Below are 12,599 nucleotides of genomic sequence, written 5' to 3'. Positions count from 1 at the left end.
ATCAAAGAAGAGTATTTGATAGAGTCATTGATACCATAACGTCAGGTGAATTAGTACTACGATTGTATGTTAGTGGAAAAGGAGGTACTGACAAAAGTTATTTAATTAAAACAATTAAATGTTGGTTAAAACAAATTCTCAAGAAGGATACTGCCGTAGCAGCACCTACTGGTATAGCAGCATTTAATATAGACGGTTTGACAGTTCACAGATTATTGCAATTACCCGTTGAGCATGGCCATTCTCCTAAGTATAAGCAATTAGCTAATCATGTTTTGAAAGTTTTACGAGCAGATCTTAAAGATGTTAGTCTTATTATAATTGACGAAGTGTCAATGATATCTAATTTAATTTTTATGTATATACACTTACGACTGTCTGAAATATACGATACTATTGATTGTGATGATGGTTGGTTCGGTCAAAAGCACATTCTTTTATTTGGAGATCTGCTTCAGTTACCTCCTTTACATGAAGATTCTGCCTTTATACAATTAACAGCTGAGAACATTCGTAAATATCTTGGTTCTTTAAGTGCTACTAATCTATGGACTTTGTTTGACTATGATGAACTGACAATCAATATGCGCCAGCAAGAAGACGGATCTTATCGTGAATTACTTTCCAGAATTCGCGTTGGTTTGTTAACATCTGATTATGATATTCTTGAAAAAAAAAAAATATCTTTTAAAGATGAGTCTTTTGAAACAAGATTAAACGAATTATGCGATTTTATTAATAATTTATCTGATACTGTTTGTTTGTTACCTACTTGTCACATGTGTAACGAATTAAACGCTGCAATGTTAAGTCGTATTACTTCAAAAGAAATACTTTTAATTGCTGAAGATACGATTGATTGTATTTCATATATGAAAAAAAAAGTAACAAAGGTATTGTCAAATATTGACGATGATGATACTAGAACAGCTGGACTTTCAAAACGAATTACAATTAAAATTGGAGCGAAAGTTATGATAAGACGTAATATTGATGCTAGTTTGGGTCTTGTAAATGGTACAATTGCTACAGTTATATCAGTTATGCAGGATAAAACTATAGAAAAGATAAAAATTCTTTTACCGTCTGGTTTAGAGTATTTTATTGAAAGAGTAAGTGTTAAGTTTCCATTGATGGATAGAATTTATGTTATCAGAAAACAATTTCCATTATGTTTGAGTTATGGTATTACCATTCATAAAAGTCAAGGTTTGAGTTTACAAAATGCTGTTATGGATCTAGGTAACAATGTATTTAGTTGCGGTCAGGCTTATGTTGCATTATCTCGAGTAACATCTCTTGATAGACTGCATTTAATTAATTTTGATCCTTCATCCTTGTTTGCTAGTGAAAAAGCTATTATAGAATATAATAGATTGAAACGAATACATAATTCAGAATCAGAAATGATCACTATTTCAAAACAGTGTTATCGTTAAAGATGTTTCGTGGACATTGTCGAAAATGATTTCCTCCGTTCAAGAATCGGGTCAAAAAGTTCCGTTAAAAAGTACTGCTTGGAATATACGTGGTTTTCAAAATACAGACAAAGTTTCATGCTATGCGAATGCAGTATTGCAATGTTTATTGAATTTAGATGTTTCCAGAAAGCTATTATTAAATTACCATAAACCTGATGTTTTAAATTTGTTTGCACATCGATGTGAACATGGAATGAATAATTTGAATACCTATGAAATACGGCAATCTTTAGGGGAATATTTTTCGGTTGCTATCAAACGAGATGCTTTAGAATTTCTTACAGCTCTTTGTACAAAATATGATTATATAAAAAATATGGTAGAACATCAAGTTACTTACACTTCTCGATGCAATTCGTGTGGTGATACGAAAATTATTACTAATACTAATATTTTACTTTCAATTTCTATTAATAATTTAAAGAAGAAAAGTTATAATCTGGATGATTTATTAAAAATTACATTTTCATTACATTGGTGTCAGTCGTTTGATAAATTATGTGAACGTTGTGGAAGAAATGATATATTATTTAAAAGTGAATTAATTTCGATAAAAGAGGTACTTATTATTCACTTAATATCTTTTATTTCAGAGAATGGTAAGTTAGTAAAGATACCACACAAATTTAGTTTACGTGCTGTTCCGACAACGAAAATATTAATAGCTGGACAGACATACAAAGTTATGAATGCTATATTTCATTATGGTTCATGTGTCGAAGAAGGTCATTATACAAGTATGTGTCGAGAAGGAATATCTTGGATTGAAATTGATGATGTGTAAGTTATAAAAAGACAATGGCCTAGAGGTGCTAAAGATATTTCTATATTATTTTTAAAGAAAAATACCAAAAATATATAATAAGCAACATACATTTACGATGTAGATTAAGATGTTATTTACTCGTGTAGAACCATCATTATAATGACTTTATTTCTCTTCAAAAATCATTACATGAAAATCATTATATCACAAAATTTATTAAATCTAATGATATATGTATCATCTGTATAAAAGATTTGATATCAACAATTGTGGCGCCAAGTTAAATTCTGTTAATTTGATATCACAAAATTTACTAAATATCTAATGATGTATATATCATCTGTATAAAAGATTTGATATCAACAATTGTGGCGCCAAGTTAAATTCTGTTAATTTGATATCACAAAATTTACTAAATATCTAATGATGTATATATCATCTGTATAAAAGATTTGATATCAACAATTGTGGCGCCAAGTTAAATTCTGTTAATTTGATATCACAAAATTTACTAAATATCTAATGATGTATATATCATCTGTATAAAAGATTTGATATCAACAATTGTGGCGCCAAGTTAAATTCTGTTAATTTGATATCACAAAATTTACTAAATATCTAATGATGTATATATCATCTGTATAAAAGATTTGATATCAACAATTGTGGCGCCAAGTTAAATTCTGTTAATTTGATATCACAAAATTTACTAAATATCTAATGATGTATATATCATCTGTATAAAAGATTTGATATCAACAATTGTGGCGCCAAGTTAAATTCTGTTAATTTGATATCACAAAATTTACTAAATATCTAATGATGTATATATCATCTGTATAAAAGATTTGATATCAACAATTGTGGCGCCAAGTTAAATTCTGTTAATTTGATATCACAAAATTTACTAAATATCTAATGATGTATATATCATCTGTATAAAAGATTTGATATCAACAATTGTGGCGCCAAGTTAAATTCTGTTAATTTGATATCACAAAATTTACTAAATATCTAATGATGTATATATCATCTGTATAAAAGATTTGATATCAACAATTGTGGCGCCAAGTTAAATTCTGTTAATTTGATATCACAAAATTTACTAAATATCTAATGATGTATATATCATCTGTATAAAAGATTTGATATCAACAATTGTGGCGCCAAGTTAAATTCTGTTAATTTGATATCACAAAATTTACTAAATATCTAATGATGTATATATCATCTGTATAAAAGATTTGATATCAACAATTGTGGCGCCAAGTTAAATTCTGTTAATTTGATATCACAAAATTTACTAAATATCTAATGATGTATATATCATCTGTATAAAAGATTTGATATCAACAATTGTGGCGCCAAGTTAAATTCTGTTAATTTGATATCACAAAATTTACTAAATATCTAATGATGTATATATCATCTGTATAAAAGATTTGATATCAACAATTGTGGCGCCAAGTTAAATTCTGTTAATTTGATATCACAAAATTTACTAAATATCTAATGATGTATATATCATCTGTATAAAAGATTTGATATCAACAATTGTGGCGCCAAGTTAAATTCTGTTAATTTGATATCACAAAATTTACTAAATATCTAATGATGTATATATCATCTGTATAAAAGATTTGATATCAACAATTGTGGCGCCAAGTTAAATTCTGTTAATTTGATATCACAAAATTTACTAAATATCTAATGATGTATATATCATCTGTATAAAAGATTTGATATCAACAATTGTGGCGCCAAGTTAAATTCTGTTAATTTGATGTTAATAACGGGGAAGCCCGGTTGCCACACTGCAAACGCGGACCAGCCGGATGACGTATCAAAGGGAGAAGACGCCCGAAGAGCCCTCCCACACTATTAAAATCACCCCGTATATAATAATATAACACACACAAACATTGTAAATAACACAATAATATATAAGTATTCTAGAAATAGTTTATAAATAAACGTTTTACAAAGATATCCTTACATATAATTAATATTAATAATACATAATAATACATTTAGCATTTCAGAGGCCAAAGATGCCAATAAATATAATAAACAACTTGGAGCAATAATACAAGCTCATTCTAATAAGAGATTAGCTCACTCTTCTATTCTACTATTTTTTTTCAAAGTCAGGATAATTTATATTAATTGCGTAAACGCATTACAACAGACTAAAATTAGTCGCAGCTTCATTAGAGCTAAATAGAGCCGTCAGGAGCTCAATTAATAAAATATAATTTTAACAGGTTTAAAAGCGTCAACACACGAAATAATAATCAAAATACAAAAAGGTTCAAAAATTCATTTATTCACCATAAAAACATTAGAAACAGTCATTCCGACTTATTTGATTTTTTAACATATATAAATTTATAATTATTACATAAAGAACCTAAAAACTACGTGTTGCGCTGAAAACAACTCATTAAGAGTTATAAAAGCTCATGAGTTGGTTAATTTCCATTACGAGATCATAAATATCCGTAATGTGACATAAATCTTCGATAAAGATCGAAGAAGGTGTAAAATACACCTATTGTCTATCAGAGACAATTAAATTCCATAATGCAATTTATTCACGTCCTTGAGACGTGTCAAATTAAGTAATCTCGTAAAAAGTCGATTAGCGAGACGAAAGAGACTCTTACTGAGCTCTCTGGATGCGAAAGCGTTTAAATGAGAAAAGTAGCTTCGCGCGGGTATTCACAAGAGATTAGAATTCCTGCGGAACAAAAATGAGAAAATTAGTTGAGAAAGTGTTATTTTATTTATTATATTTATATTTTATACTTACCATATTATACCGTAGAAATAAGTTAACCGTTGTTCGATTCATTTATGTGAGCTTGAGTCATTGACGAATCACCAGGGAAATTGCCAAGTACCTGAAAGAAAAAGAAAAGTTAAAATTTAAGTTGTTTATAAAAAAGGTGTTTACTCAGATATATCAAATATGAGATGTAAGAATAGTTTAATAAAAGACATATAAATGTCATATAAAGTAAAAGATACAAGCGTACATATAAGTTGCTAGTTAATTCTCATGTTTGATTTAATTCTCTAATAATATATTTTATGTTGTATTTAATACAGGTTGAATTTATGTAATATTAATTTTAAGTTAAGTTAAAGAGAGTAAATATCTTAAGGAAGCACTTATTTAGAATCTCCGAATTAAATAATATATATATCACAGCTCAAACAGCTGATCGAGATAAAACTCGATATAATTTTATAAAAGGAATTTTCCGAATAAAGTAAAGGGGAGATTCTAAGTGAGTGCGGCTCTGAGTCCCTTCCTCCAAAAGAGAAAGGCGATCCGGCCGCTCGAAGGACGAATCTCGGGATTGGTCGGAGACAGTTGGAGGGGATAAAGATGCCAAGGTGGCCGACTCGCTCGGGAAGGACGACAACGCCACCAGTCGCTCTTGGCCGTCCATACTGAACGGACGTGTCCACGCGTGTGTCGTCGCGTGATATTGCGTCATACTGACGTAATTCGTTTCAGAGGACTCCGCGGACGCGCGTTACACGTTTAATACTTTATTTAACAATAATATAAGACCCTCACGTAAAAATCAATCCTCGATTTATTTTAATTTAAGAGAAATAGCGTCCGGAAAAGTGCGTCACATCTCTACGTGTTCCGAGTGCGCGAAACAAATGTACAATTGCTTTATTAATTAAAATACATTATTACTAATCGTGTGTGCTAATCGAATTACTGAAAAAATCCCAGCCAAAGTTCCTACAGGGTGAGAGAGGATCCCAGACGCTACATCGCAGAGGACGTCCACCGCTGGCGACGGAACGGCTCTTCCTTCTTCGTTGGAGGTCAAACGAAGTGGCGACCGTATTCCTAATAGAATATACAACAAGTAGTAAGCATATCGAACGTAATAAAACACTCAGGTCGGTAACACCATCACTAAAAGAGCCCAAATTCCCTTCTCAGTATGACTACCAATAGCTATAGCTGCCCCCACCCCAGTATCCGCTCTAGTACACTCCTCTACTCTAGTAACCGCTGGGGTGTACATAATGATTCGATTCCAAAAGTTCCTTATATCATCTAATATCAACACATCCTTATGTCTCATCTCAGTAATTACAATATTTATAGCAGGATTAATGGCAAATTTTGAAAATGATTTTAAAAAAATCATTGCCCTATCAACCCTAAGACAGCTAGGACTAATAATAATAATCTTAAGTTTAGGCCAATGTATATTAGCATTTTACCATCTCTTAACTCATGCCATTTTCAAATCCATATTATTCATATCAGCAGGATCCATCATTCATTCTTTAAAAAACAATCAAGATATCCGATCGTTAGGAAACATAAACAAAACCATACCGTTCACAATAATAAGACTACTAATCTCCAACTTAGCCCTAAGAGGGGCCCCATTTTTCTCAGGGTTCTATAGAAAAGATCTAATCATAGAAAACGTGTACACAAATAGAACCATTAACGTACTAACATTAATATTAATTATCATATCCTTAATGCTAACCATTACATACTCAACTCGTTTCACATATTACCTATTCTTTAACAAAACAATAAAATTTTATAGGTATATATATATATATATCAAAGAAAATTACACCATTAATTTATCTATAATAATCATAATATTATTAAGAGTCTCCATCGGATCCCTAATAAACTGAGCCTTCTTCTTTGACTACTACTTAATTTACATAACTCAACATGAAAAACTTAGGACCTTAATATATTCATTAGTAAGGGTAATTACCAGAATGCTAACACTAACAATTATATCTAAATTAATTAAATTAAATAAATATTGCAGCTTACCTTACTACCTAAATTTTATTAATTCCATATGGTTCCTAGCCAACACTTACACTTGAATCTACCAACCTGTTATTTACGTAAGAACTAACGTTCGAGACCTAGACAAAACCTGAATGGAATTCCTAAGTAAAAATATAGTAATAAAATTTATAAAAAAAAAAACTATAAACACCTCATACAAACTACACATATTTATATTCATCTTTATCTACACAAGAACTTACCTATACATATGATTTTAATGAATTTAAATAGCTTATATTAAAGCATAATATTGAAGATATTAATAAAATTAACTAAAATTTTTAAATAAATAAAACCCCCTTTATTATTTTTATAATGAAAATATAATGTTTTTATAAACTATATTTAAAAAGTAATATGAAAAATTTCATAAATAATGAATTAGAAGTCCATCTCTACTTACTTCAACTAGAAATATATAAATCAGTTCAATGATATTATTAACAATAATACACCTCTCTTTTGGTTTTAGTTAATTAATGCCTAATTTACTTTACCCTGCCCCTTATCTATCATCCAACAAACCCAAATTCTCAGATTTTAAAAAAATCCATGTTTAATTCGAAATTAAAGTGTAAAAATTACTTTAAGAATAATACTCAAACTTCACCATTAGATATACATTATAGAAATATACTTTTTTAATGCAATTAAAATGTTCTTTAAATTTTTAAACTAATACCCACAAAACAAAAAGCACAAACTAAATCTTAAAAACCATAGAATAAAACCCACCACACATGTAATAATTAAAATAAATAATAATTATTAATTTAAAAAAATTAATCCAAAAATAAAAATATACACACTACCATTAAAGTTTTCAATCCATAGAATACTCATTATACTCCAAATACAATCCAACAATCAAAATAAACAAAAACACAAATGAATAAACAATAACGTACGGATTAAAATTCAACAATAAGTAAACCAAGGGTAATAAAAGAGCAATTTCAATATCAAAAATTAAAAAAATTAACCTAATAGTAAAAAATTGAATCCTAAAGGGCATTCGAGAGCAGGAAATAGGGTTAAATCCACATTCAAAAGGAGATATCTTCTCCTGCCTTACAGCCACTTTTTTTGAAAAAATCAAATTAAGTACAAATAAAAAAAAAGAAATTAAAATAACAACCACAAATACACACACCAACTGAACAATCACTTATATTAAATTTTATTAAAATAAATCTTTTAATTGGAAATTAAATGTAATTATTATTATACTATATAAATAATAATTAAATAAATTTAAAAGCTTCATCAATAAATAAAAATATATAAAAATAACCATACAACATCAACAAAATGCCAATATCAGGAGGCAGCCTCGAATCCAAAATGATGATAAAAAGAAAAATGCATACTTAATAAACGAATTAAACAAACAACCAAAAACGTTGTACCAACAATCACGTGAATCCCATGAAAACCCGTAGAAATAAAAAAAGTTGAACCATAAACAGAATCCGCTATAGTAAATGAAGCGTTAATATACTCAAACAATTGAAGACAGGAAAAATAAACCTCTTTAAAAGTAGTTATTATTAACCTATTTTTACTCTCCAACACATCATTTCTGATAAGAGAATAATGAGACCACGTAATAGTCAATCCAGAGGAAACCAAAATAATAGTATTTATTAGAGGAATATTAAAAGGATTAAAAGGATAGATGCCCTTAGGAGGTCACACCAATCTCAACTCTAGGAGCGAGAGCTGAATGGAAATAAGCCCAAAAGAAAGAAAAAAAAAATAAAACCTCCGAAACAATAAATAAAATCATTCCAATTTTCATCCCCGCAACAACATTAACAGAATGACACCCCTGATAAGAAGCCTCTCGAGAAATATCCCGCCACCATAAATACATACAAGCTAAAGTCCCAGGAATGGACATAATTAACATAAAATTAATAAGATTATGAAATCACCTAATAATAAAAATTAAATTATTAAAAATACTAAAAGAAATTAGAATAGGCCACGGACTAGTAACTAAATGAAAAGAATGATTTTGATTATATTTACGAGGGCGGTCCGATAAGTACTTAGCCTCAACGCCCGATGGCGCCACTATCGCAAGAGAAATTTACTAACGTGTAGTACATTCTCGTAGACGGCTACTGTCAAAATTTCAGCCGAATCGGACTCGGAGTTTTGTTTTGACCGCGTGTGGAAGCGGGCGTATCCGCGGATTTTAGAAAAATGGAAAAAGAGCAATATCGGTCGGTGATTCGATTCTTGTTTTTGGAAGGGAAATCGCGCAGCGAAATCAAAGATCGCTTGGATGCTGTGTACGGTGACTCTTCTCCTTCGATGGCGATCGTCAAAAATTGGTTTAACGAGTTTCAACGTGGTCGCACGTCGGTTTTTGATGAGCCACGTCCAGGTGCCCCGAAAACGGTTACCACGGAGGATAACGTGACAAAAATCCACGATCTTGTATTGGCAGACCGCCGGTTGAAGGTGCGCGAGCTAGCTGAGACAGTAGGCATCTCAAAAGACCGCGTGGGTCATATCCTGCATGAAATTTTGGGCATGAAAAAGCTGTCGGCGCGATGGGTGCCGCGTTTGCTCACTCCGGACAACAAGCGCAACCGTGAGACCACTTCAGAGCAGTGTTTGACGCTGTTTAAGCGCAATCCGAAGGAGTTTCTATGTCGTTTCGTGACCGTCGACGAAACATGGATCCACTGGTACACACCAGAGACCAAGGAACAGTCGAAACAGTGGACTTCACCCGGCGAACGTGCTCCGAAGAAGGCGAAGACTGTCCTATCGGCCGGAAAGGTGATGGTCACCGTTTTCTGGGATTCACAAGGTGTGATCTACATCGACTATCTAGAGAAGGGCAAAACGATCACAGGGCTCTACTATGCCGAATTATTGGACCGATTCGATGCTGAATTGCAGAAAAAACGGCCCCATTTGGCGAAGAATAAAGTGCTCTTCCACCATGACAACGCTCCGGCTCACACCTCCGCCGTCGCCACGGCCAAATTGATCGAATTAGGCTACGAGCTGCTGCCCCATCCACCGTATTCTCCAGATTTGGCCCCGTGCGACTTCTTTTTGTTTCCGAACTTGAAAAAGTCACTCGCCGGGCAGAAATTTAAGTCGAATGAGGAGGTCATCGCCGCCAAAAGGCCTACTTTGCAGACTTCGAGAAAACGTATTTTTCAGACGGGTTAAAGAAGCATCGCTGGGTCAAGTGTATCGAGCTAAAAGGAGACTATGTTGAGAAATAAATCGCCACTTTTCCAAAATTTTCGTTTTTCTTTTGTAGGCTAAGTACTTATCGGACCGCCGTCATAAGAAATTAATATAAAACAAAAAACCAAAATTAAACTTCCTTTCTATACAAAGCCGAAAGAATAGAAAATACATAAGCCTGAATTAAAGATACAAAAATCTCCAAAACAAACAATATTAACTGAGCTACAACTAATACAAGCAATATTACAAAACTCCTCAAACCAGCTCCCGATAAACCTAAAAGAGATAAAAGCAAGTGACCAGCAATCATATTGGCAGCAAGACGAATAGACAAAGTAATAGGTCGAATAATTAACCTAATAGATTCAATAATAACCATAAAAGGCATAAGAACAAAGGGAGTTCCCATGGGAGTAAGATGCGACAAAAAACCTCTTAAATAATTAGTAAGAGTATAAAACCAACCCAACTCAAATACTTAAAGACAAAGATAAACAAAACCTCATATGTCTAGAAGAAGTAAAAATATAAGGAAAAAGCCCTAAAAAATTATTAAAAAAAATTAAAATAATTAAACTAACAAAAACCATTAAATTTGAAAAAGAATAATGAACTAAAATCTTAAACTCAATATACATAAATTTAATAAAATAATCCCACAAGAAGACAAAACGAGACTGACCAACCCAAAATTGATAAGGCATCAAAAATAAAAAAATAACCATTCCCAATCAATTAAAAGAAGTATAAAAAGAAGTTGAAGGATCAAAAATAGAAAATAAATTTACTATCATTGCCAAAGCCATAGTCTTCTTTTTTCGAACGGAAAAATCACAAACAATAAAATTAGGAAAATAAAAAAAATAAATAATACACATAATAACCAATAATAAAATAACTAAAAATATCAGCATCATAATTCAAATTAAAGGTATTATTTAAGGAATAAAAGAATATTAATAAATTAATATTTTTAAATTGACAATCTAATGTTTTAAAATAAAAACTAATTCTTTTCATCATTACAAATAGACATTACACTATTATAATTTGATTTAAAAAATCAATACTTTTAATCAGTCATTTAATGATCATAAACCACAACAAATTAATAAAAATCAACAATATATTCACAACTAAATTCAACCAAATAAATTCAATTAAAACCTAATTAACCATTTTTTAAAATTAATTATTCTAGTAGACTCAATAGAAATAGGCATAAACCTATGATTAATGCCACAAATCTCAGAACACTGACCAAAGTATACCCCAGGGCGCCTAAGTCAAATTTGCGCCTGATTTAGGCGCCCTGGGGTAGAATCTACTTTAATACCTAAGGAAGGAACAGTTCACGCATGGATCACATCCATTGATGTAGTTAAAATACGAATAGAATAATTAAATGGCAAAATACACCGATTATCGACATCCAAAAGACGAAAGCCACCCAACTCAAGCTGATCCCTAGGAATCATAAAAGAATCAAACTCAATATTTAAAAAATCTGAATACTCATAACTTCAATACCACTGATGCCCAATCGCCTTAACCGTTAAATTACTACCTATAACCTCATCAGCAATATATAAAATTTTAATAGAGGGAATAGCAATAAAAATTAAAATAAACATAGGAACTACAGTCCAAACAATTGAAATTGGTTGGTTTTCCAAAAGATAACGATTAATTAATTTATTATAAACAAATCTTACTATAATAAAAAAAATCAACACAGTAATAAAAACTAAAACAACTATTGTAGTGTCATGAAAAAAAATTATATCATAAACCGGGGAATAATCATGTATTAATTTTTAATAAAAGACAAAAATAAATCTTTTTAAATGGAGCTTAAATCCAACGCACTAATCTGCCATATTAAAATTAACTAAATTCTAAATAGATGGGACCTCGGTATACCTATGACCTAATGGAGGTAAAGAATTAAACCACTCTAATGACGAACTAAGAAAAAATATATTAACAATTTTTCGCTTTCTAGATAAAGACTCCCAAATAATAAAAATCAAAACAGATAGGCTCAAAACTGAAATTAATGACCCAATTGAAGAAACAATATTCCAAACCAAATAAGAATCCGGATAATCGGAATAACGCCGAGGCATTCCTCTAAGCCCAAGAAAATGTTGGGGAAAGAGAGTAAGATTAACTCCAACAAATATAGAAATAAACTGAACGTTCAAATAAAATCTATTTAAAGTAAACCCAGAGATTAACGGATACCAATGAATAAACC

The 12,599-nt window shown here is 30.9% G+C and overlaps 2 protein-coding genes and 2 pseudogenes across 2 annotated transcripts; 2 read left to right on the top strand and 2 right to left on the bottom strand.

The window, feature by feature from the left end:
- Positions 1–45: 45 nt before the first annotated feature.
- Positions 46–2,265, top strand: LOC108730470 (ATP-dependent DNA helicase PIF1; the record flags this gene model as incomplete). The annotated part of the gene is made up of 2 exons (XM_018460193.1): positions 46–612; positions 2,075–2,265. Coding segments are annotated over 2 exons (758 nt in total), but the record flags the coding sequence as incomplete, so codon positions are not given.
- A 2,989-nt stretch (positions 2,266–5,254) lies between these two features.
- LOC108730469 (NADH-ubiquinone oxidoreductase chain 5-like) lies at positions 5,255–7,149 on the top strand. The gene is given in 3 exon segments (XM_018460191.1): positions 5,255–5,266; positions 6,178–6,722; positions 7,089–7,149. Coding segments are annotated over 3 exon segments (618 nt in total).
- A 1,234-nt stretch (positions 7,150–8,383) lies between these two features.
- On the bottom strand, positions 8,384–9,231 carry LOC108730468 (cytochrome c oxidase subunit 3-like; annotated as a pseudogene).
- A 2,283-nt stretch (positions 9,232–11,514) lies between these two features.
- On the bottom strand, positions 11,515–12,147 carry LOC108730466 (cytochrome c oxidase subunit 2-like; annotated as a pseudogene).
- Between the last annotated feature and the right edge of the window lie 452 nt (positions 12,148–12,599).

The sequence above is a fragment of the Mycetomoellerius zeteki genome, unplaced genomic scaffold (genome assembly GCF_001594055.1).
Source record: "Mycetomoellerius zeteki isolate Tzet28-1 unplaced genomic scaffold, Tzet1.0 scaffold921, whole genome shotgun sequence".
In the NCBI taxonomy this organism is placed as follows: Eukaryota; Metazoa; Arthropoda; class Insecta; order Hymenoptera; family Formicidae; genus Mycetomoellerius; species Mycetomoellerius zeteki.
The sequence above is the reverse complement of the archived record's forward strand: the minus strand, read 5'-3'. Positions and strand labels throughout refer to the sequence as shown.